The sequence below is a fragment of the Rhinoraja longicauda genome, chromosome 11, assembly GCF_053455715.1.
Source record: "Rhinoraja longicauda isolate Sanriku21f chromosome 11, sRhiLon1.1, whole genome shotgun sequence".
Lineage (NCBI taxonomy): Eukaryota > Metazoa > Chordata > Chondrichthyes > Rajiformes > Arhynchobatidae > Rhinoraja > Rhinoraja longicauda.
In genome coordinates, this window is record NC_135963.1 from 50,655,360 (window position 1) to 50,682,342 (window position 26,983).

At 43.1% G+C, this 26,983-nt stretch overlaps 1 protein-coding gene across 4 annotated transcripts in view; it reads right to left on the reverse strand.

Moving 5' to 3' along the window:
• The window catches only part of ssbp3a (single stranded DNA binding protein 3a), a 167,450-nt gene extending 145,947 nt beyond the window's left edge, over positions 1–21,503 (reverse strand). For all 4 annotated transcript variants that reach the window (XM_078407681.1, XM_078407680.1, XM_078407679.1 and 1 more), the window contains exons 1-4: positions 21,154–21,503; positions 20,743–20,815; positions 20,456–20,517; positions 17,210–17,294 (exon numbers count right to left, since the gene is read on the reverse strand). In XM_078407681.1, coding sequence (XP_078263807.1) covers positions 17,210–17,294; positions 20,456–20,517; positions 20,743–20,815; positions 21,154–21,209 — 276 coding nt within the window. In that variant the 5' untranslated portion in view covers positions 21,210–21,503. The remainder of the gene's footprint in view (positions 1–17,209; positions 17,295–20,455; positions 20,518–20,742; positions 20,816–21,153) is intronic.
• Positions 21,504–26,983: the final 5,480 nt, after the last annotated feature.

The following is a 26,983-nucleotide window of genomic DNA, read 5'->3' on the forward strand; positions in this document are numbered from 1 at the left end:
ACATGATGTAACATGTAAAATTATGAGATAAAATTATAAATAGCCAGAATCTTTTTCCCAGGGAGGAAATGTCAAATAGTAAAGGGCACAGCTTTACGGTGAAGGGGAGAAAGTTTAAAAGGAGATTTACAAGGGTTTTTTTACATAGTGGTTGATGCCTGGAACTCTGTCAGGAAGAGCAATGGTAGCATCCAAAAGCAACGTTTAAGCAGCATTTAGACAGACATGACCAGGCAAGGAATGCAAGTAGATGTGCAGTTTTGGCATTGTGGTCACTACAGGGATCATGGGCAAAAGGGCCTGCCCTTGTGCTGTACTGCTCCATGTTTAATGTTCTGTGTTCTTAATTAGTGTAGGAAAATAACTGCAGATGCTGGTACAAATCGAAGGTATTTATTCACAAAATGCTGGAGTAACTCAGCAGGTCGGGCAGCATCTCAGGAGAGAAGGAATGGGTGACGTTTCGGGTCGAGACTCTTCTTCAGACTGATGTCAGGGGGGGCGGGACAAAGGAAGGATATAGGTGGAGACAGGAAGACAGTGGGAGATTTGGGAAGGGGGAGGGGTAGAGAGGGACAGAGGAACTATCTAAAGTTGGAAAAGTCAATGTTTATACCGCTGGGCTGTAAGCTGCCAAGGCGAAATAGGAGGTGCTGTTCCTCCAATTTCCGGTGGGCCTCACAATGGCACTGGAGGAGGCCCATGACAGAAAGGTCAGACTGGGAGTGGGAGGGGAAGTTGAAGTGCTCAGCCACCGGGAGGTCAGGTTGGTTAAGGCCCTAGTGTGAAACACCTCATCCCGGTCGCAGGTGCGGCGTAGACGGAGGAATTGGGAGTAGGGGATAGACGTTTTACAGGAGACAGGGTGGGAAGAAGTGTAGTCCAAATAGCTGTGCGAATCAGTGGGTTTATAGTAGATGTCAGTCACTAGTCTGTCTCCTGTGATGGAGATGGTGAGGTCCAGAAATGGTAGGGAGATGCCAGAGATAGTCCAAGTATATTTAAGAGCAGGATGGAAATTGGTAGTGAAGTGCATGAAGTGGTTTCAATGTCTCCAAATTTCAGAGTAAGGGGTACGAGGCCAGGGAGGTGGGTGCATAAATGCTCTGAATGTGTTCGTATGCAAAACATACCCCTCAGCGATGTTCTGTTATGTGGAATACAGCTTGGAAATATCTAAATGTCCATAGACTCTGCAAAGTTGACCAATTTCCCTGCTCAAAAATGTATGGATGGTAACAATAAATTTGCCACGCATTCATTAAAATCATACCTTGCACATTCAGCATCGAAACCTATTTATCACGGAAGGCTCACCTGAACAGGGCATCTTAGTTTGCATCCATTTATTTATTAGACGTAAAAGCCAAAAGGAATCAAGAGTGGAAAATAAGAAACAGATTCAAAGCCATCAAGAAAAAGGCAAGTAGTTACAACCAAATTATAGAAACTACGGACAAGCTCAACATCATGAATTACCATTCCTTCCACAAAGTAATCCCCTTGGCACCTGAAGGAACTACATTCACCTTCAGTTTCTTTTGTCCCAAGGACAAGGTCACCTCCATTTTGTTGGCTACGGGTACTGTTGGCATACACGTACTTTCAGTGCACAAGCCAATCTCAATTCATATTCAGGAACCAGGCCAATTTCCCTGCGTTATCTTTGGACAGGTTACACAATACACCAAATGCAACCTTAACGCTTTTCTGTAAAATATCAGAAACAAGGAACAGCGGATGCTGGTTTATATATATTTTTAAAGACAATGCTGGAGTAACTCAGTGGGTCAGGCAGCTGCTCTGGAGAACATGGATAGGTGATGTTTTGGGTCAGGACCCTTCTTCAGACTGATTGTGGGGGTGGGGGGGGGGGAGAAAGCTGGAAGAGAGAAGCCAGCAGAAGGACAAAGCCAGGTAGATAATGAGTTGATACAGGTGATGGGGGGAGGGGGGGGAGAGTTGAGTTAGCAGGCAGATGGTGGACAGAGATGAAAAGATATGAAGTGTGAGACAAAAGTTACAAATTGTGAAGCTAGACGTCGGAATAAGGTGGAATTGGGGGGGAGGGTTTTGCAGTCACCTAAAATTGAAGACTTCAATGTTCATGTTGGTGGGTTATAAGTTACCTGAGCAGAATATGAAGTGCTGTTCCTCATTTCTTACAAAACTACAGAACTTTGCTTTTCTATCAACATTTCTCCTTGGAACATTACTTTTCCTGCATAGATGCAATTTTGTTTTCATTTAATACTTCCGATGCATCAATCTGTTTATCGCTAGAGAAGCTTCCTGTCCACATTTCAGTCATCACTATTAACACAAAAAGGAATCAACCACTAAATCGTGATTTGTCCCAGTATGCAGGAAAATCTTTACAGATCGCCAATTTCTGAAATAAACATGATATAAAAAACGGTTGAAAATACGAGTTTGGTAAACGAAAATTGTTCTGCATTTGTGTTCCTCAGTACATAAATCAATTTATCCTCCATAATCTAGATTTAATCCTACATACAAATTTCTCATTTTCATTACCAGATATTGCAAGTGCACAATTCCCTCTTTGTCTGAAGAAGGATCTCGACCCGAAACGTAACCCACTCCTTCTCTCCCGAGATGCTGACTGACCCGCTGAGTTACTCCAGCATTTTGTGACTACCTTCTTTTTCCACATATTTACTCTGGGTCAAGAAATAGAATTTATTTTCTAAACTAGATATTCATGTCATGTTATGAAATTAACAGTTCACCAATAGTATCCGAGCAACTCCATCCAAAACTATTTTTCTGTAATGTGGTACTGAATGGGAAAAAAAGCCAAATAAAAGTGGAAAGAACTTCTGTTTTCGTCCATACTGGGTCCCAACAGGTTGAAGCAGGCATACATCAATTCAAGCCATGAGACACTTTTAGCTCTGAACCACATCAGGAGCATGTTTGCTCTCCACTGTTGTGTTGTGTTGTGTAGGAAATAGGGAGGTTACTGGTGGGAGGTGGGAGAAAAAAAGAGCACGTTTCAACTAAATTAATATCAAGACATTTCGCAATTAAGCAGTTGGGTGATTAAAGGCCTGTCCATCTTAGGCGATTCTAAGGCGACTGCCAGCGGCTAGGCTGTCGCCGACAGTTCGCCGGGGTGTCGCGGGCATGATCGTGAGGAGTCTTCCAAAGATCGTAGTGGATCTCGGCGCGCCGCTGAGAAATCAAACGGTTTGAAATCTCTCGGCGACAGCTGGCTTGTCGCCAGGCATCGTAGCTTATTGCGGGCGCTGTCGCATGCTGTCCCCAGGTTTGATAGGGTCTCTTAAGATACATTTAGAAGCACATATTCAAATAAGTAAAGTCATTTCAAAATACCATAAAATGCTTGTGTTTAACCAATTTATTTACCGTCAGGACATTTGACAGGTAGATTGGAGGCGACAGTTTGACGGTCAGGTAAGCGTGGGAATTTTCGCGATGTTTTTGGCCTCAACCATTACATTTAAAGTGGGCTCCAAACCCAGATATTCAACCCAGAAACCAGATATGCATCTCCCTTACATTTTCAAAGAATGCCCACACACTTTTCACAAAACTCCACTGAACCACTTTTTAAATTATATTTTTAAAATACAGCTATTAGTAAACTGGAAATAAATCCAGTTTATTCCTTGTTACAGTGAAGCTTGGTTTTTAAGTTACCCATACAAGGTGTTATAGTTCAAAACTAGTAATTACCGACTTGTCAGTGATTTCAGCGAAAACCAGGATGCCGGAGAAGCATTGACAGCGTGGGAATTTTCGCGATGTTTCAGAAGGCGGTGTAATCTCGACCTGACTCGGCATTGTCGTGGTCATTGTCGTCAGGTAAAAGAAAAGTTCGGCGATCTGCTACGACTTTGACAGTCGCCAAAAAATTTGCCTAAGTGGGACAGGTCCTTAATTCAGCAAACAGAAAGCCCCCTCCGTAGCACCTTTGGATTAGCCTAAATTGCCACTACATGACATGACTTGGAAGAGGAGGCATGGCGTTACCAGACAAGGACCAGAGCAGGTCCAAGCTGCACTAGCTGAATGGCACAAGCTTGATCGACTTGCGGGCTTTTCCCAATTCCCCACAGTAAACATCATTGGTAACATCCAAACAGTGCAGAGATGTCGAAATGTGTCATTTACACAAATGTACATACATGTACTTAACTCTTGAAACAAAAGTTAATAATTTGCATTTTTACAACACAAAGTTGTTTCAGAGATACACAGCTAACTAATATGAAGAGCCCATCTAAATAAAGGAGATATGGAAAGGAGCTTTGACTTAGTTGCTTGGTGATTTTTTAAAGATGGCAAGGTTGAGGATTTCAGGAAGAATATTCCAAAGCACAGTTACGTCAACTGAGGCTACTTCTGCCAATGCTCGAAAGTAAACAGGACTGCAACCGACAGAGGGAGGGAGTAGTTTGCAGAAATGGAGAGGGCTGAACAGATTTAATTTTAAAAATTGTTGGGGAATCAGCAACTAATATAGACCAGTAAAGTCAGGAGTGTTGGATGAGTTGGCCAGTGCATAGTAGAGTTTTGTATGAGCTGATGTTACAAAGCTCGTGTAAAGTACAAATTTGAGACTGGTTATAATTCTGGTATAAAAGAAAAGCAAATGGACAGTTTCTGTGCTTAACTGAGGTGAGAGTTTGTGTTGAAGTACAACCTCTTCAGACTCTGTCCATCTAACAATGTGGCTTTTGATCAACTCCACAAGAATGGACAGGAGGAAGTTACCTGCAAAAGCCCAGGGAGAAACATTCTACAGCCACACAAATAACATGTGCAGCCAGCACAGAGCTACTTAGATGAGTTTGGTTAGGATCTCACGAAGAGCTTTTGAAGTGATAAATTAATGTTTCCAGACAAATTAGGTATCAACGCAAGATAAATCCTTGCCATCTGGTACAGCTTTTCTTTGTGGTGGGTTTGGGCAGAAAGGAGTGTTAATTAAAGTTCAGTTCCAGCTTTCCTGAACTAGTTAGTTTAACAACTCCAGTAGTATAGCATCTATGTAATTTTACAGTTTGCATGGGATAATTTGTAATTCACTTCCTTAAGGTTTAAAAAGTCACAATATTTTTAAACTTACTCTGGACTGGGGGGAGATTGAGGTGTTTAATTTATGTGTTAGTTTTCTAAAAGTCCAGATTCTGTATCTCACTCAGCATTTGAAATGGAGGCGTATAAATGAGAAAGTTACATGAACAACCCGATAGATTGACTGGTCCCAGCTGGGAAGTCTCAGGATGTGCCTTCCAACCTGTGGTTTAGGGTGGGAAGCTTAAAAAATAAATTAAAAATTCCACCTCCTGATCAACCGTTGACCTCTTTAAAGTGTATCGTTGACAAGCTGAAAATCAGCCACTATCTTTTCTACAGTCCAGGCTGCAGTCCATTTGATTAAGTGCCACCTGGATTATCTAAATTTCAGCAACAACAGCACAAAAATTCTTAATATCAGACTCACAACTGTGAAAATATAGCAGTAAACCAATCTGCACTTCGATATTAAGCTGACCATGGCTTTAGACAGGGTCATTTAGCAACAAAAAAAAAAGTCAAAGTGTTGGAGTAACTCAGCAGGTCAAGCAGCATACCTGGAGAACATAAATAGATGACGTTTTGGGTCAAGGTTATTTTTCAGCCCCAAGTCTGAAGAAGGGTCCCGACCTAAAACACCACTTATTTACGTTCTCCAGAGATGCTGCCTGACGCGCTGTGTTACTTAAGCACTTGTCTTTTTTGTACACCAGCACCTGCAGTTCCTCGTTTCCAGAGATTATTTAGCACACAGCAACTACAACAAAAAAGCTCAACGACAGCTGGTTCTTGCAAAGGCTGTGCTCCTCTCTACTCACCCAAGTGAATATTTTACAAGTACAAAAACCAAACCCAATTTCAGCAAATACTGAAACTGGTCATGGAAAGTGAAGTGACCCTCCCTTGTCCTTTCCCGACACCCCCATGGCCATCACCCCACTGTGTGAATATAACGCTGGAATCTCGAGCCATCTTTAACAGGGTCATGCATGCTGAACCTCCCCCAACCTAAAAAAAAGCAAATAAATCCAGATACAACACCACTTCAGAAAGCACAGAGAGTTTACGATGTTCTGTCAAGAGCACACAAGGGACAGATGCCCCGTTTGAGTCACCCTCTATAAATTGCCCCTCACGGTCAGATTAATCCAGCATCTTAAATTTTATAGGTAACTACAAATATATGGGTGAACTGGCCACAGTACCTTAGTGAATGCTTCAAGGAAAAGCATGACTGTGCAATGGCAATCGCTAATTTGATCCAAAAAGGAGTCAAAGTTTCCAGATGAAGTAGCAAACACAAGGATTAGGAACAGTTGAGAATTCAACAACAATGGACAGAGAGTGGTTAAGAGAGCAAAAAGAGAGTAAACTCGGGAGCATAAAAGTGGACCGTAAAAGCTTTCGCTCATGAAAAAAAAATTATTAATGCAAGTCAATTGCCACAAACAGGATAATTTATATCAAGGAAGAAAGAAATAGAAAAATCAAGCAAACTCATTAGTTGCCTTCACAGATGAGGACACCACTTCCAAGACATGCAGGAGAACTAAGAGCCTAATTGAAAGCAATTAAAGGAAATTGCTATTTGTGAAAAAAAAGGGCTGGGGAAATTTGTGGACCAGATAATCTGAATTTAGAGACATTAAAAATAGAAAGACAAGGAAACAGTGGATGCATTGGTTGGCATTTTCAAAAATTCTATAAATTATGGATCAGTTCCTACAGACGAGGTTGGCACAATTTAAAAGTGGAGGGAGTGAGAAAACTGAAAACTCCTGATCAGTTATCGCAACTTCTGTAGGCTGGAAAATGCTAGCCTTTTAAGGATGTGGCAACAAAATACTGAATACAACAGGATTAGACAAACTTTACATGAATTAATGAAATGAAAAGCCTTCTGGCAAACCTACTGAACTTTTGAGGATGTAACTGGAGGCACATGGGAGAACTAATGGACATGCTGTACGGGGAGACCCCACTTTACGGAGGACTGTAATAAAAACCTTCGATTTGTACCAGCATCTGCAGTTATCTTCTTATACCACTTTACGGAGGACTGGTATTCCTAGAAAATTGTCCACATCATAATTTTCGGAAACAAACACAAGACTTAGGCGATGGACAAGGGTCTTGTGGAAAAATAAAGTTTTTACTTTCAATCGTTCAGTACTGCGGGCGTTAAGATTTGGATAGGACACCATTAGGTTGGCCATCATGATGGAGACCTTCCTTTTCCACAACCAGCCCAAGAAAACATAACGACATTCTCAGAGTGCAGCACTGCTGCTCTCTTCATCAGAGGGATTTTCCTCGCACACAAGGATCATGGATTAGGAAAGGGTTTATGAAGCAGCCAGGTATATCAGGTAAAGGGCTAGGATTCATCGGAACAAGGTGCTGTAGAATGACTTCAGGAGGCAATGGACTCAAGAGCAATGACATGGAAGATAGACACAAAATGTTGGAGTAACTCAGCAGGTTAGGCATTATTTCAGGAGAAAAGAAATAGGTGACTCTTCGGGTCGAGACCCTTCTTCAGACACGGAGTCAGAAGAAGGGTCTTGTCCTGAAACGTCACCTCTTCCTTTTCTCCTGACCCTCTGAGTTACTCCAACATTTTTGTGTCTATCTTCGGTGCAAACCAGCATCTGCAGTTCCTTCCTGCACAATGACTTTACGGAACCAATGTCAGAGTTCAACATGGCTACCGCACTTCATCAGTGAAATTGCCACGGAAATGAACGGTGGGTGCATCTGTTCACATCATCATCGCAGAGGGCAAGGTAAAGGAGGTACTCAGCTCTAACTTCCAACTAATTGATGCAGTGTCATCATATCCAAATCTTTTTGTGCAGTGATTTTGAGTGACTAAAAGCAAAAATGGACAAAATGTGTTTTCATTTGCACATTTTGTATTTATTTACAATTCCGTAAGTGAAATTTATTGTGCATTGAAGACTTTTGGGCAGTAATGTGCGGATTGCCTGAGAGCTAGCATCTGTAACGCGAACGGCTGTAACAGAGGTCGGCTTTGCATCGTCAGAAGGTCTTTGGTGATGTCCACCACGAGGTTAAAGTGGACAATTAAAGCACGTGGGAATACACTGGCATGGAATGAAAACTGGGTGGCAAACAGGAAGCAAAAAGGAATAATGGACGGTAGATGACACCTTGTGAGATGACGCAGGGATCAGTGCTGGGGCCAAATCCATTCACAAGACGTAGCAAAAGATTTGGAGGAGAGAATTGATGATAATCTTTTTAAACTAGTCAATGACATGAAATTCAATGGCATTGGGTCTTGAGAAAGTTGCAGAGAGGTTTCAGGGCAATTTCATCATGATAAGTACATGGGCAAATACATAGCAAAAGCAGCATAGCATGAAGAAAAGCAGTCATATAGGCACAATCAAGCCATTCACAGTGTACAGATACATGATAACGGAATAAGGTTTAGGAGCAGTGTCATGCTAGGAAAGACCGTTTGGTTATGCATGCATTACCTAGAATTGGGGGGAGATTTCTTTGACATATACAAAATTATGACAGGGCATGAAAGGTTACGTACAGGGGATTTATTTCACCGGGTTGGAGTGTTTGAAATCAGGGGTCCTGTTTTCGGGATATAGAGTTAAGACATTTATGACAAAAATGGAGACATTTCTTTACTCCAAGTAATGAACATGGAGAATTCTCCACTACACAAATGAAGACCGAGCAAATGAGCAGAGCAGACAAAAAGATATCCAACTGTATAAAGGTAAAGGGAGAAAGCTGGAATACAGTATTGAGATAGAGGCTCTCCCGTTATCATAATGAACTGACAGAGTCAAATAGCCAACTCCTATTGTATTAGGTCGCCGAGACATTGTGCAAGATCTTCACACGCACCCATGCGAAGCAGAATATCTAGTTCACTTCATCATCAGTCTGAAGAAGGGTCTGGACCTGAAACGCCACCCGTTCCTTCTCTCCAGAGATGCTGCCTGTCCCGCTGAGTTACTCCAGCTTTTTGTGTCTAGATCATTTGCCTACCACTCATGTTATTCACATTCATCACAACATCTTCGGCAAACTCATCAATCAGGTCGATGATCAAATATGGGATTTGCAATTTGAATTACCTGTTTAATTGCATCATTGATACTACTTCTAAGACTCCACAAGTATAACTACATCTATTAGATTGTGCACGTCGGGTTGATTGCATTAGTTGAAACAGGTTGGACCACGTGAAGGTTGCAATCTACCTACCCTTCACCTACAACCTTTGGCTGTGCATGCCAAACGCAAGAAGAACAAGTATAGCATAGCAGGCGATTGAAACAATTTCACCAGTCTATCAAACAAGTACAACTGTGACACAGACCTCAGGTGACAGTCTCACTTGCATTACACAATCTAACTCTGACAATCTACTCGAACCTAGACTTAGTGTTCAAATCCAAGTGAACAAATTTCCACTAGCTACTGCTTTGAATTGACAACTCCATTTTTGTATCAAAAACAGCCACACTCATTGTCATGCACAATATGCCGATAAAATGAAAATCTAGTTTGCAGCAGCATTATAGGCAACAGGAGCCAGCCACACGAAAGAAAAATAAGTCATTTATAAATTCTACAAGACAGTGGAAAGAAAATTGCTTTAGTGCAAAACACATATAAAGCAAGTACATGATATTGTGCCAGAGGTGGGCCAGTGTTCTGTTGTTGAGGTGAGATCAAGAAGAATCAAGAGTGTTTTATGTCATATGTCCCAGATAGAACAATGAAATTCTTACTTGCAGCAGCACAACAGAATATGTAAACATAGTGCACTGTAAACAATATAATAAATGAGAAAAATAAGGTTCTGTGTGTATACACACACACATGCATACGTACACATAAAAATAAACAATAACAGTGCAATAATGACAATAATAGTCTATGGAGTTCAGCTTCTTTGAGGCTGCAGTGTTTAATAGCCTAACGGCTGTAGGGAAGAAGCTGTTCTTGAACCTGGATGGTAGTTTTCAGGCTCCTGTACCTTCTTCCTGGGGATGAAATGAGTGTGTGGCCAGGGTGGTGTGGGTCTCTGATGATGCTGGGTCTCTGATGATGCTGGCTGCCTCAGAAGCTGGTGGTGTGATACTTCAGGTTTCTCTACCGCCTGCATTAGGAGAACAGCGAGCAGTGATGACCATGCATGATGGATGCTGCCTTCACCACGCACTGCAGTGCCAGTGTCCCAGTGCATTGGAATTGCTGTACCAGGCCCGTCAGGAGACTTTCTATAGCAAATCTGGATAGGTTTGCAATAGTATTCAGTGACATGCTAAATCATTTTAAAGTTCTAGGACAGTAGAGTGGCAGGCATGCTTTCTTCATGATTATATCTACATGCTGAACGCGGGACAGGTCATCCGAGATGTTAACACCAGGAATTTGAAGCTGCAAACATTTGTCGGATTAACCTGGACGTTTAACAAACATCGTTGAGCCTCGACTGAAGACCACGTTAGAAGACAGAGAAAAGGAATTGCTCCCAGTCGCTCCCACAACTCAAGGCTCTAATAAAGTGTTTTTCCCCTGCTATACAGCTTCAGTAAATTCTGCACTTATCCAATCTGTTCCCCAGATTTACACATTTTTAAACTGCCAGAAAAGTGGCTGTCTGAAAGGCAATTCACAAGCTCCTCCAGCGCTGGAGACAATAAATCAGCAAGTTACATTGTATTGAGCCTAACGTCCTGTAGTTGTACAGCATCGGCTGAGACATTAAGACATTCTAATGCACTTCACTGTCTGTGAAGTGCCGAATAGAAAGCCCAAGTACAATTTCCACGTTGGGGCAGAGTTTGCCGAACCAAGCCAGAGTAATAATAGGATCACAAAAATGGCCTTCAACAAAAAAAAAAAATCAAGGGTAAAGGACATTCAATATCTACATGTATTCACAGAAAGCCATTGAATCAGATTTGCTGAGATATCTTCTGCAAGCTTCCAATAGCATCTGTTAAGGCATGCAAAAAAGGGAGAAAGTCCACTTATCCAAGATATTTAAAGGCTACTATCCTGTGTAGAACTGAGTAATGACCTGAAAGGGCATTCAAAATGCCCAGGTTCACACCCTGTGACAACATCAGCTTGTATTGATTCTCGTTGATCATTCTGTCAACCATCATCACCATTTTCTATTATCTGCACAAAATTTCCTCGTGGACATTCTGCACAATATTTTTTTAAATTAAAACCAAACATAGCAGCACATTGGAAAACATTGGTAATTGCACATTACTACACAATGAAAAGTTGTACCCAGTTAACTATTTTCATTTTATTCCAGTTAAATTTTCCTATTTTCACTAGCTTGCAAACCATGCACTACTATGCACAATAATTCAAAACAAAGCCAAGCCAACTTGGCAGTTACCCATTACATCTGAATGTCATGGTCCAGCCACAACCAGTTGCAATTCTAAACCACAGCAACTAACATTGCTAGTTCATTGCTAGTCATCAGGGTAAAAAAAAATCTTCCACAAAATGAAGTTCAAACCTCAGAAATTCAAACTCTCAATTATACACAAGTAATGGTTCGGTTGGCCGTAGCAACACGATATATTACACCAAGCTACACCCACAATGAGAATTGCAGCAAAACTCACACAGAAAGCTTCACAATGAACCAGTACACTTCTCCGTGGATTGTCACCTTGTCGTGGTGGAGAAGCTTGTGTGGTCCTGAGATCCTGAGAGCGATGCCGTCTGGAGCTACGCTCCTGGTAGGGTCACCCATGGCGGTACAGTCGAGGGGGAGGTCCCTGACAAAGAGCAGTCCAACCAAGACCTCAACGGTGGAACAGGCGGAGGATGATGGCTGACTTTAGTGGAGCGTCACAGCGGCTGGTAAGGCGGATGAAGGCTGCAGCAGAAAAGGGTCCCCGGTCGTCATGGACTCCATGCCATTGGATCCTGACCCAGATCTGTCAAGGACCATGTGGTGGCTGTCTGTGCACGATAAACAAAGTCACGCACAGGCATCCTCTATGGAGAGGACAGTCATACTGGCTTCGAGTGACCGCCGATGATGACACAATGGTACATAGCAGCATACCATTGTGGACCGGAGAGACTCATACCTGGAGAGCAAGAGACTATTTTACTCGACGTAGGCAACCTCAGTCAGGACATAAGCAACATATCTAGTGGTGGCACTGCCTCACGAGTTGGTGATGAACAAAACCCAAAATGTTCTCCTCAATTTTGTGCAGAAAGATTGCACTCAGACACCTGTCAAGCCAGAACCGATCCCAAATACAATACTTGTTGTCTCATCCCAGCATTGGCTCCTGGGTGGGCAACAAGGATGGCATGTACCTGCAAGAAATAAATGGGTTTAATAAACCCAACCCTAAAGGCTAGTTGTCCGCGGCAGTTATTCGAGAACGTGCCATCATATACACCACAAATGGCCGTCTCTTTCTAAACCACCGAACAAGTGCATACAACTGCAGCTGACATGACAAAGCAATAATAAACGACAGCTAACCACGCATCTTCAGATTCTTTGGCGGTAGAGCGCATCATCATGTAAAATCTGGTACTAGAAGGTCTCAAATTCAAGTCTCGCTCTGGTAATCTCTGCAGCAATTAGGATAATTAATATCACGTTCCAAGACCGACTCTTGTGCCCAACCTTTCTCCAACGATTCTTCTGGACAGCATTCTGAGAAGGCTGAAACAAGGCTTTGCTGCTGCTCCTGCAGCCAAACAACCCATTGACACATAACACATGGGCATACCATTGTACTCTGTTAATGTTGAATTTGGGCTTGAATCCGATTGAGAGCTTGAGAAGCAGGACAGGAAACAGTTTGCAACCCATGCTTTACACAGAAGGAATGTACACCGATGAGCCAAAACATTATGACCTGATGAGCCAAAACATTATGACCACCTGCCTAAGATGCTGTTGGTCCTCCGTGTGCAGCCCCATACACAGCAAAGTGCGATGCACTGTGTATTGTGACACATTCCCCCATGACCACCATTAAAAATTCCTGTGACCTGTGCCACAGTAGACCTTCTGTCGGTTCGGACCAGACGGGATAGCCTTCGTTGCCCTCGCGCATCGATGAGCCTTGGGCACCCAACACCCTGTCGCCGGTTTGTGGTTTGTCCCTCCTCGGACCACAGTTGGTAGGTACTCACCACTGCTGACCGGGAGTACCCCACAAGCCTTGCCGTTTCAGAGATGCTCTGACCCAGTCGTCTGGCCATAACAATTTGGCCCTTGTCAAAGTCGCTCAGGTCTTTACTCCTGCCCATTTCTCCTGCATCCACCACATCAACTTCAAGAACTGACTGTTCACTTGCTGCCTAATATATCCCACCCCTTGATAGGTGCCATTGTAACAAGATAATCTATGTAATTCACTTCACCTGTCAGTGGTCATGATGTTTTGGCTGATTGGTGTATGCTTTCAATGCATAACTGTGTACAACCCATTGGAAACTGGCAAAGATCTGAGTTGGTTCCAGTTGCGACATTTACTCATGCAACCCAGTTTTAACTACGTGGATGGCAGCCTGGGGTCTAGATGTACAAAACCGTAATTCACAGAGTACACATGTTCATGGCAAACAATGATTTTGAACGATTCACTGCAGAAGTTGGTATTCTACAGTGCAATTTATCCAAACGGGTACACAGAAAGCAAATTTGCAGATCCTTAAAGCATTCATACACAGGCACTTCCAGAGGAACAGTGCTTCTTGCTTTAATTGCAGCCTTGCTATGACCTATTAACATCCATTAAAAGCAGAAATTCTTGGGCATGTCATTCACCCTTCAATTGTTTCATTCAAATGAGGCCTTTTTCATGAAATTGAAATTCACAGAATAATTTACATGGGCAAGCATACCATCTGACATTCATACAACAACAACAAAAATCAGACTGAACAATCAGTCCAACCATGGACACCTAGTTGATACCCAAAGCTGATGGCATTCTCAATCGGAGAGCTCTCTACCTTAGCCAAGCTTACTATTGTTCTCATCAACGTCATGTCTTCAAGTTGGAAAGAGTGCAGAGAGGATTTATGAGGATGTTGCCAGGACATGAGGGGATGAGCTAAGGGCAGGCGAGGACTTTATTTCCTAGAGTGCAGAAGGCTGACCTTGTAGGTGTATTCAATCAATAAGGAAGACATAGGGTGAATGCAAAGGCTTTTAGCCAGGGCAGGGGAATCAAAAACAAGAGGACATGTTGAAGGTGAGTGGGGCAAGATTTAATACATACCTAAGGGGTAAATGTTTCTACTTGGAGGGTGGCGTGATATGAAACGAGCTGCCAGAGGAGGTAGTTGAGGCAGGTACTAAATAGCGTTTGAAAGACGTTTGGACAGGTACATGGATAAGAAAGGTTGAGAGGGGTTGGGACCGAATGCGAGCAAATGAGACTAGTTTAGATCGGACAGCTTGGTCAGCGTTGATGAGTTGGGCCAAAGGGCCTATTTCCCTGCGGTATGACTCTATCATCTCAAATTCCTGCAGGAATCACAGGATCGAGAACTGATTTTGTTCAATTCCAAAAGGAAAAATCAATACAGCCAATTTGTAACAATTAACTGCCACCCAAATTCAAAATAGCCAACTTGTTAAGATCAGTTTAGTTTATTGTCACGTGTACCAAGGTACAGTGAAAAGCTTTTGTTGCCTGCTAACCAGTCAGCAGAAAGATAATACATGATTACAATCGATCCATTTACAGTGTGTAGATATAAGGGATTAACGTTTAGTACAAGGTAAAGCCAGCAAAGTCCAATCAAGGATAGTCTAGGAGTCATCAAAGAGGCACGTCACAAATAAGCCCTACATAACTTTGTGCATCGCCACAAAATCCTTGATTGTATTAACTTAAGCATCAGCAAAAGTCCGAATTGAGCATCTTCAATTTACCACTACACATCTTTGTTTTACCTGTAGAGAGGTCCAACTTAAGAGTTGAAATCAACTCGTAGAATATTAAATATCTTCAGGGAGACACAAAATGCTGGAGTAACTCAGCGGGACAGGCAGCATCTCTGGAGAGAAGGAATGGCTGACTTTTCAGGTCGAGACCCTTCTTCAGACTTCACCCATTCCTTCTCTCCAGAGATGCCGCCTGTCCTGCTGAGTCACTTCATATCACCAGACACTTTTTGTGTCTATCTTCAGTTTAAACCAGCATCTGCAGTTCCTTCTTACACATTAAATATCCTCAGTTTGCACACCTCACCCCAACCTTATAACAATAAACACTTGCGTGGGTTTTTCATTCTCATAGCATCCTGTGCTTATTATTGTGACCTGCACATTAGTCGTGAGCAATTTAAAATCAGGCGTTTCAGCCACTTCCATTATTATTCATTACAGCAAAATAAATGTGGAACCTGCTGATGTAAACGTATTGATATACAGATGTAACTTTAACAAAGGATCTAAATATACCGACCGTCTTTTTCCATGCAAATTAATTTTAAAGGACAAGAAATTCAGTTACTTTGTTCCACTAAATAAAGTGGTTGAATAGATTATATAACAAGATAGAATGTGCATAATTTGCACAGGCACTAATGTATTGCCTTAATACCATTGCAGAACATGGCGATAATGCAAAAATCAAACAGCATATACGTTTCAACACCTTTTCCTACTAGCCTGGTAAACTGTTACTCAACTGGTCATTTTAGCCAGGTTCCAACCGCTGCGATCCACCTGCAGTGCAGTTAATCATAAACAGCTTGCTGTCACCCGGCCAACGCACAAAATCTTCCGCCAGGGTTATACATTTTCTAGTCTCTGGCAGTCATGCTGGGAAGGTATTCCTACACAGGCACACTGGCTCGGTCTCGGGTTCCATTAGCAAGCAAATGACAGACCTCAACTCAGCTGAACTGGTGACATCTCACCAGTCACGGTTACACCGCCAACCATGCCGACGAGCAACAGGTGGATTGAAGAGCATCGCATAACATCTGTTGGCAGGCATCGCGTACATTCAGAACTTCCCACAGTTTCTCCATATTTTAAACCCAAGCTAGTCTGCATATGAGCGGAGACAAGATCCATTTAATTTGAAATAAAAGCGCATGTAAACTAAGTCTTGAAACAGCCGTAGATACACCAACAATCATATTTTCCCCCAAAATAGAATAGACCCACAGAAAGGCTGCTTGTTCTTCAAGCATAAGCTTTATGTTGAAGAGGTTTATACTATAATTTACCATCACCTGCACATTCAATCATGGCACCCAGCGTCCAAGTATGAACTGTGGAGAACACGTATCACCAACACAAATCCATACGGGAAAAATTCCATTCACCGGGCAAACCCCCCCCCACCTCAACAAAACGTCCCCCAATACAGCTCTTTCTCACGAGTACATAATTTCACAGTGCTTCAAAATGACATCTTCACAGTAAAATTTGTATCAAACTACACAAGTTTCTTTTTCATCAAACCCATTAAAAAAGTTATTTTTCATCTGCATAAAATGATTTGCATTCTGTGATGAACACATTATAATAGCATGTTCTTAAATTATACAATCCTGAAGGCTTCGACAACAGAGCTTGAATTCAAAGCAGAGTGATCTTGGAGTCACTGCATTAAAGTCCTCCAGGCACCTGCTGAAAATCATTACATGTACCAGTATGCAGGGAGGACAGAAGCCAAAAACAAACCATCATGTTTTGTACTGCAACCACATTTCAAACTTTCGACACAAATTTACAATCTCAAATATCTTTAAAACAAGATGTATTGACATTAATACAAGTCCATCAGAAGCCATGACACAGATTTAACGCCACTTTAAAACAACAATTTCCACTTGCATTTTTCTTTAAGCATGGTCAATAAGTCAACTTGCAAGTCAACTTGAGGATATTGAAACCAGAAAATCACAATTGATTACGTCCATTCTTTCCGCCAAAGAGTTTTACAACAGAATCTGCAATTCACACAGATTTCTCTTAATGAAATTTGTCCTCCCCAAAAGTTTAGATTCTGTGTCAAACATTAACATGGTCTGGTCAGGAAGTGACCACATAAATGATAACGTGTTTTGAAAAAAAATTAAGAACTTTCAATCAACTCACATAATCATGAAAGGCTTTTGCTTCACTTGAATGTTCACACGTGTCTCGCCTTTCAGGAGCTGCACAGTAAAGGTCCCAAAATACACTGATGGGGAAAAGAAAAGACCGTTAATTTCACTTATTATAAAATGCTGACTCAGGCAAATCATAATTCTTGATGGAAAAAAACAAGCTTATAAGTATTGAATCTCCCAAGATCGGTTACAATTTATAAGAACTTAATGAAATAACTTATTTTTTAAAAATAAGAGTAAAAATGCTTGGATTGTTTACACTGAGTAACAATAAAGCAGAGGTTCGCCTGCACCTCCTCCAAGCTCATCTATTGTATCCGCTATTCCAAATGTCAACTTCTCTACATCGGCGAGATCCAAACGCAGGCTCGGCGATCATTTCGCTCAACACCTTCGCTCAGTCAGCCTTAACCAACGATCTCCCGATGGCTCAGCACTTCAACTCCCCCTCCCAGTCTGATCTTTCTGTCATGGGCCTCCTCCATTGTTATAGTGAGGCCCACCGCAAACCCACAGCATCTCATATTTCACTTGGACAGTTTACACCCCAGCGGTATGAACATTGATTTCTCTAACTTCAGATAGCTCCTGTCCCTCTCTTTCCCCTCCCCCTTCCCAGTTCTCCCATTGTCTTCCTGTCTCCTACTACATCCTATCCTTGTCCCACCCCCATCCCCTGACATCAGTCTGAAGAAGGGTCTCGACCCGAAACGTTACCCATTCTTTCTCTCCTGAGATGCTGCCTGACCCGCTGAGTTACTCCAGCATTTTGTGTCTACCTTTGATTTGAACCAGCATTTGCAGTTATTTTCTTACACAATAAACAAAGGTTCATGGTATTTAACTGGAAATACCTGCAAGAAAACAGCTATAATTCTAACCCAGCAGTTTCTCCCTCTACTTCAAGACATCTATCCAGTGTGCTGCACATTAACTAATCCCCTGGTTCCAACTCAGGCCTGCATGTACCTGCACGTGCTCCACCAAAACATTCACCTGACAGAACCCATTAATTTGCCAGCTAGTTTGTCATAACTTCATATAATTAATGTTCCCCTGATATCTCTTCAACTTCGACTGTGCCCTCTCCACAGCCCTCAAAATGAAACCCTGCCTCATTTTAAGTAGACTGCTTGCACTGTCATTATGTTAAACACCATGGGGCACCCAAGTTGTTCCCCCATCCCACGTCACCATCAACTCAAATTCAAACCAAAGCACTCTCCTGAAAGCAACAATTCTTATCAAGGCATGTTGCAACAAACGCAGCTGCTTGCCAAAAATCTAAACCGTAGCTTCCAGCTCTTCCACCAGGTCCCTTATCTCTTTACCAAATTAGCAAATTGACTCCCAAATAAACAGAGGGCACCCGTTTGCCCCAGTTTAATCCATTAAATGGATAACTCCATCTTTTGGACTCAAAGTCGGGAAACCATTCCAAGTATCAATTACAGTTTTTAATGAGTCACCCCTCCATGTTAAACCAGAACATGTTTTTATCACCTTATAATCCATATCTCAATCCTCAAGTCGCAGAGCAACAACTATTTCAGTTGATGTTTTTTGACAATAATCTCCATCATTCACCATTACCACGTTGCACGATTAAGATTACAAAATATATCAGGACACTTCAGACACAAAAGTTAACAAAGTGGTGCACAAGAACATCTGACCAGATAATTACATAAAGCAGACATTTAAAAAACACACACAAACACAACACACCCTTCGACACAAGTCAATAGTCAACAATCAGCATCTCTACCCAGTTGTTCATCTCCCTAGTTCAAGGATCACCATGGACATTTATGGTACCCCAGTGCCTACACAGATTACCCCCAAGTTGCAGGCTGAACCTGGTCATTGTGAACAGTAAGAATCAAACTTAAATTGGCAGCCTCGCCACTGTCAGTCTGTCTTTTTTGTTATTTTTAGTGTGTTTTAAAAAGTATGTGTTAACGTTCTCTGGTTCGTTTTATGTGGAGGGTGGGGGAGGAGGGGGTCAGGGGAAACTTTTTTTCAATCTCTTACCTTGCCGGAGATGCGATTGCTTTCCAGATCGTATCTCTGGTCGCTCTGCGGCCTAACATAATGAAGCTGGAGGCCTTGCTCGAGACTCACTTTGAGCCCCACCCCGGGTCGTGGACTGACCATCGGAGCCTTTCACCATCGAGGAGCTCGCAGTCTCGGTTAGAGACCGATGTCGGGAAGCTCCAAAGTCGCAAGAGGTTCGACTAGCCCCGACCCAGGATCCGATCGCTCGGCACAGGGGAGCTGAGATCCCCCCCCGATGCAGGAGTTTGAACGCCCCGACACGGAGAGCCCATCCACCGGCTGCGGGAGCCAAGATCGTCCCGTCAACGGAAGGTTCGAGGCCCCTGACCGCGGGAGGACAAATAAGGGAAGAGATTGAACTTTTTTTTTCACCTTCTATTACAGTGAGGAATGTGTAGGAGTCACTGTGGTGGATGTTCATGTTAAAATCTATTTTGTGTTTTGTTGAAGTAATGCTGAAATATTTAATATCGGTGGACACCTCTGACAGTTAACAAGACTGGACTTCAAGAATAGTTGCTGGGATGAGAGCTTTGACAACCACTGTGGAATTAAGTACACCTTAACAAAAAGGCCAAACATTCTTCATCAAGGTGAAAAAAATGTAAGATGCTTCCTTCTGACCTGCTCCCCATGCCTGATGCAATTTCCAAGGTCTAGATAAGAACTGAAACAATGTTACCTGCCAGTTCTAATAACCATCTTAAACACAGGCACTTGTCACATAGTAACGAGATCAAAGAATGATTATAAGAGAAAATTACACTTATACACCTATCTACATGCAGTACCCCAAATCTTCAAACCAACAACACAACTATCATTCATAAACATTACACAGTAAAGAAACATTGTTAACACTGTAATTGACAACATTTTGGACATTTCCAATCCCAGCACATTGCATGGCGCAGATTGTAAACAATCCAGTATGTTGATTAAAAAATATATAAAAGATTTATTATCTGACATTTAATCATCTCCAAAACTTTAATTTTGTCAAGGGATGCCTGTTGCTACTGAAGCATTGTGTGTTGATCACTCTTTATCATTTGTTATAATGTTACATAAAGGTTCCATGGAATCAAGGTATCATTGAATATATTTAACACTGGGAGCAATGATGGGAACTCTTCACAAACCCAACGTGGGACACCTAAAATTGTCTACTCACCACCACCAGGAGTGTAGAAACCCAGGAGGTTCTCCTAATGTAATATTTTTCTCCCATCGTATCTGTAAACCAAAATTTGTTTAAAACTCAGAATAAGCCCAGGTGAAAAACGGGGAGAGGGGGAGGGTGGGGGAAGTCAGTATTCAAAACTAGTCAGTTGAATAGATTTTTTTTTTGTTTTTTGTAGCCACAATAAATGGCAAAAGGTTAACACAATTCAAAATGGAGGCGAGATTGTCCGCCTGAGAAACAAAGGCTAAAGCGGAGTGATGGAGACAAGCACTTACCTCCGAGAGGAAGGTCTGTGCAGATTTCTGTGCCCCGACATGAAGCAGATATTCGTACACGTACAGAGCCAACCTGCGGGCGAGGGAGACACAAAGAAGCTGGTTACAGGGGGAATGCAGAGCGAGAGAGGAGAGGGAGCAAGTGAGAGGATTGGGGGGGGGGGGGTGGGTGTCAACGAGCGGCGTTGCACCCAGCTAACCCGCCGGACACAGTCTTTAACCCAGTTTCTGCAAAGAAGCGGAAACGCACGGCGTGCGAGTCAGATGCAAATAATAATAATAATAAATAGCGAAAAGTAATTGAATCCCCGGGAATAGCAGCAGCGAGCGTCAGCTGCCCGGCCCCGGGGAGCCTGCAGACGCTGAGAAATTCCCATATTTTTCCCAGCAACAAAAATAAAATAAACTTACTTTTCTCGCGCCTGCCCGTCCGAGGGCACCGCCGAGCCTTTGCTTTTGGCGAACATGCTTTCGTTCTGGGGGGAGGGGGGGGGAAGAGGAGCTGCCTGGCGTCGGGCACCTGTCAAAGCATCAAACCCGGGGCGACCCCATCGCCGCGTCCCGTCCGTCCGTCCGTCCGTCCGCACGCAGCCTAGCCCGGCCCAGCCCAGCGCAACGCAGCGCAGCTCCGGCAGTAGAAAGCCCAGCCCAGCTCAGCTCAACACACCGCCCAGCCCAGCTCAGCTCAACACACAGCGCAGCTCCAGCAGTAGAAAGCACCGCCCAGCCCAGCTCAGAGCAGCTCCGGCAGTAGAAAGCACCGCCCAGCCCAGCCTAGCGCAGCTCCGGCAGTAGAAAGCACCGCCCAGCTCAGCTCAACACAGCGCAGCTCCAGCAGTAGAAAGCACCGCCCAGCCCAGCTCAGGCAGCGCAAAGTCCCGCCCCAGTCCCGGTCAAAGATAATACAGCGGAGATAATAAAGATAATACCAGCTCTTCACACCCCCCACCCCTCCTCCCTTGTCTGAAGAAGGGTCCCAACCTGAAACATCACCCACACTTTTTCTCCAGAGATGCTGCCTGACCCGGTGATTTACTTCAACACTGTGTCTATTTGAATTGGATTCATGCTTCTGTACCACGTCAGGCAGCATTGGTCATTTTAGTGGCTATCAAGGGTTTTTTAACTAATCGATTCATATTTCCTTGGCTCCAAGTATAAAGTTAAATGTCTTTTCAATTGTATTGTGGATACAATAGAGTTCTATTGTTTGCAAATGCCTAATCTCTGCTTCCATGACCTTTTAAAATAAAACAAAAAGAGATACAGCTCGTGGAGGTGAAATTAAAATTAACAGAGAAAGCAAAGAAACACAGTTCATCAAATATCATCAATTGGCCAGATACAGACAGAGTGGATCTCTAGTGCAAATATTCAATCAGCAACATCCAAAGTTTAAAGATCACGAAGCAGCAACTCCTCAAGAAATAGTTATATATGTCAACTGTCAACATATGCATGAAGTTGAACAAAAATAATTTGTTTGCAAACATTTTATATACGAAGAAATCGCAGTGTTGTGAACATTGCCCAGTCTAACACACGGAATCTGCTTACTAAAATGGCGCTGAAATGTGCCCATGACCTGCCGCGGTGTGTGGGGGCGAGTGGTCTATCGTGCTCCTCTAATATCTTCCCTCTGTGGCCCCGCCCCGCACGCCTGAGCGACACCACCTGTGCCCAATCATCTACCGCCCTTGACGTCATCCAAGGGACGGGTTCCCCCCCCCTCGGCCAATCAGGTCCTGGCAGGGGGGCGGGGCCTTCCCTGTTGGATACACACACCCATTGGTCGGCTGCATCGATAAATCCACAGCGGGCAGCCTGGAAACGGCGTGGCCAGCAGTTTCTAAACCCCCCTCTCCTCTCTCTTCCTTTTCGCTATTCCGGGTTAGCACAACATCCCCCCGCTCGGCGGCTGCTGCAAAAACCTGGCACGGAGTTCAGCACTCGCTTTAAAGCCCAAACAGAGAGAGAGAGAAAAAAAATCCATTGTTTGACTCTCAGTTTCTGTCGCATTCACTTGGTAAACTTTCTGGATTATTTTTTCCGATTGTCGTCCCCATGTTAAATAGCGTTTGTTTCTATTACTCGTCTGATAGTGAAATATTTCTGCTTTAACAAACTCTACCGCTTTCCCACCTCTCGCCATACCACTCAGTCATTGAATGGATGTTCGGTTCGCACAGAGTTAACTGTAGATCTGTACAAAACCAGAATTTAATTACTAGGTTTTAAATCAATGTTTAACCACCCCCCTCCCTCCTTCTTCACATGATCAGAGGCGCATGCAACGAAATGCATGTGCTTCAGGTGAAAATTTAACATGAGAAGAGGTAGTTAGCTCAGGATGCTGCTAAATTCAAGTCACTCATTATGAGTATTATACCAATATCTTTACTTTCAATAAACGCTTTCTCCCTTTGGTGCGAATAGGAGAGGTGCAACAGTTTATGATTGAACAAAACCAGTTTGTACACGTGATGTGCAGTAGTTTTCCACTCAGATGGATATGATCCGGAGGACAGCAACTGACTCCGGGACGTGGATTAGGATGTTTATCAGTTTGTTCAGACCTTACAGTTCGTAACAATGTCAGACCCCCTCATTCAACTCCTGTGGAAAACGCCCGAGCCATAATCTTATACATTTACAATGAGATTTAACTGTCTGGACCCCGTGTTTAACTTCTTCAGCTTCCACGTGATGGTTTACACTAAATTATTCAGAACTAGCTTCCTGTGCATGATGTAGAAACATATGTTGATTAATCGGTCAATTTTGTGACCACAACCAGAATTATAGTTTGAACCCATGAATCTGGCCTTTGGTCGATTTTAAATTACTTGTATGTGTTTGTACAAGATCTGTTTGTATTTAGCAGTAGAAATAATGGTGTAACCACAATGGAACACAGCCCATCTTAAAATCTACCTTGTGAAGGCAGTTTATAAAAGAACATTACAATTCTTGGTTCAGAATTTAAGAGTTCCCTTTGTGAAAAAAAAACGATTTTGGGGTAAAGGCAAACTGCTTCAATGTGTCAGCTTTATGAACTTAAAAATGCTCCATTTATCGCCTTTTAACTCAGAATTCGCGCTCATTCAAGAGTGTACATGGAGGAGCCTAAAGATGCTGGCTGTAATTGGAAAATCTTAACCAAACTGCAATTAAAACCTAATACAGTTGTACAGTACTGAGATTTATTTTTTCTCCTCAATGCATTTATTCAAGCTGTTGAACTTAGGATTCTGCTGAGTTTTTGGAATAGTGAGAATGTGTGGAGGAGATTCACCAGAAGTTGCCTGGGAAGAGCACTGCGCCTTTGAGGAGTGACTGGGTTGGGCTAGGTTTGTTTTCCTTGGAGCAAGAACACTGAGGGGAGATATAACACAAGTATGAGAGACATCAACATAATCAATGAGTAATTTTGTTCCTAGCAGATGCATCTTTAACCAGAGGGCACAGGTTTAAGAATGTGATGGAGACTCAGAGGAGATTAGAGGAACATCTTAACCCAGAGAGTGATTGAAATCTGAAAAACAGATGGTGGAGTCAGGTATTCCCATAAAACTGAAGAAGTATTGAGAAGAGCACTTGAATTGCCAAGGCATGGAAGGGAAGAGGCCAAGTGCCAGAAAATGGGGGTTACTTTATGTAATTCCTATAGATAGGTGCTTAGTATAGCTAGACGGCAGTGAGATACATGGATGTGGTGAGTCGAAGGACCTGTTTTTGCACTGCACGTCTCTGTGACAGAAAGTGTAAGTTCCATTTCACTTCTTGGCCGATCCTTGGAGTTGAGTTGATGGTGACCTGCTTTCACTCCAGGTCTGTGTATTCTGAGGTGACTGATGAGGTTAGTGTGGGGCAGAAGGTGCCAGGCTGGGCTGGTCGATAGATAGTGTGGGAGGTGGTGTGCTGTTCCTGACATTTTGCATGGGTCTCAGTGTTGTTCTGCTTACTGATGGGCCAGTTATTGGCGAGACTTACCTTTTGGGGTTTTGAGAAGACTGTAGTCATAGAGTCCTACAGCACAGAAAGAGGCCCTTCGGCCCATCGTGTCCGTGCCGCCCGTTACCAAACCCAGTCTAATTTTAATCCCATTTTCCCGCATTTGGACCGTAGCCCTGAATGTTGTAGCATCGCAAGTGCCCATCCAAATGTCCTGGTAATCTCTTGCTGTAATGGAACTTGGAGTACCAATTTTGGAGTTTAACGATGGACATGTGATGGAAATGTCCTGCCCATCAGAACTAGCTGAATGTAATTAGAGCCTCAGTGCTGTTAGCATCAGAAAGGACAACAATATTGATTTGCTTATCTTGCCAGTGAATTTAGGGGGATTGTGTGCCATTGTTGGTACCTCCCCAGTGCTTGGAGGTGCCTGCAGGGGGCACTACTCCACCATTCTCCACCAAGAAGCACAGCATCCATCCATGAAATATCCTCTTGTTCACACAGTTCAAAGCTGGAAGTTGCTCTGGAAGGGATGGCAAATTTCATGGTTGATGCTGTCCTCGCAGAGAGCTGGCTCCAAACCTTTGATGACAATTTAGATAGGGGTAGATTGGGGATTCTTAAACAGTGATAGAGAAAGATACAGTGATAGAGATACAGTGATGGAGATACAGTGATAGATACAGTGATAGAGATACAGTGATAGAAATACAGTGATCGAGATACAGTGGTAGAGATACAGTGGTAGAGATAGTGATAGAGATACAGTGATAGAGATACAGTGATAGAGATAGTGATAGAGAGGGATACAGTGATAGAGATACAGTGATAGAGAGGGATACAGTGATAGAGGTACAGTGATAGAGATACAGTGATAGAGATACAGTGATAGAGATACAGTGATAGAGATAGATACAGTGATAGATATACAGTGATAGAGAGGGATACAGTGATAGAGATACAGTGATAGAGAGGGATACAGTGATAGAGATACAGTGATAGAGAGGGATACAGTGATAGAGATACAGTGATAGAGAGAGATACAGTGATAGATACAGTGATAGAGAGAGATAAGCAGGCCCTTTAATCCACTGGATCTGCACCAAATATCATTCTCCATATTACCATTAACTTCTACCACTCACCTACACTCTAGGAGCGATTAACCTACTAACCCACATGTCCATGGGATGTGGGAGGAAACCGGAGCACCCGGAGAAAACCACAGAGTCACATAGACAGCTTCAGGATTGAACCCAGGTCTCTGGCGCTGTGAGGCAGCAGCTTTACCGGCTGATGTGTCCCTATATTTAACAGGCATACGACCAGGCTAAAAAATAACCTGGACCTGCAGAATGCTTCATGAGCCAGTCGTCAAATCACAAATGACATTGACTGAAAGGAGTTGGAGGCAGTGCATTAAGTTTCAAGAAGTGCATAGACAATAGTGTCCTTTGAACTAAGCCCATACTTTTAATTGATATTTTAAGTTCATAAGACATAGGAACAGAATTAGCCATTCAGCCCGTCGAGTCTACTCTACCATTCAATCGCGGCTGATCTATCTTTCCTTCTCAACCCCATTCTCCTCACCATAACCTTTGACACTATTACTAATCAAGAACCTGTCAATCTCTGCTTTAAAAATAGCCCATGACTTGGCCTCCACAGCTGTCTGTGGCAATGAATTCCACCTATTCACCACCCTCTGACTAAAGAAATTCCTCCTTATCTCCTTTCTTAAGGTACATCCTTTTATTCTGAGGTTGTGCTCTCTGGTCCTGGACTCCCCCACTAGTGGAAGCATCCTCTCCACATCCAGGCCTTTCACTATTCGGTAAAGGTTGCAATGAGAATCCCCCACATCTTTCAAAACTCCAGCGAGTACAGCTGTCAAATGCTCATCAAATGCCCAATCATCCCTGGGATCATTCTCCCCCGGACCACCTCCGACATCGGCACATCTCTCCTCAGATATGGAGCCCAAAAGTCCAGATGCAGTCTGACCAGCGCCTTTTAAAGCCTCAGCATTGCATCCCTATTCATTGTCGGTGGCATGTCCATTCAGAGGAAAAGGTTTCCAAGCTTCGCGTCACTTCTTTGTCCTGAAATGCCAGAACAGCTTCACTGGGTGACTGAAACATGTAATTTGTTTTTCTCCAAAAACATTGGTTATACAGTTTGGAGAAGGGTCCCGGCCAGAAACATCGCCAATCCATTCCTTCCATAGATGCTGCCTGAGCCGTTGATCTCCTCCAGTGCTTTGTGTTTTGCTCAAGAT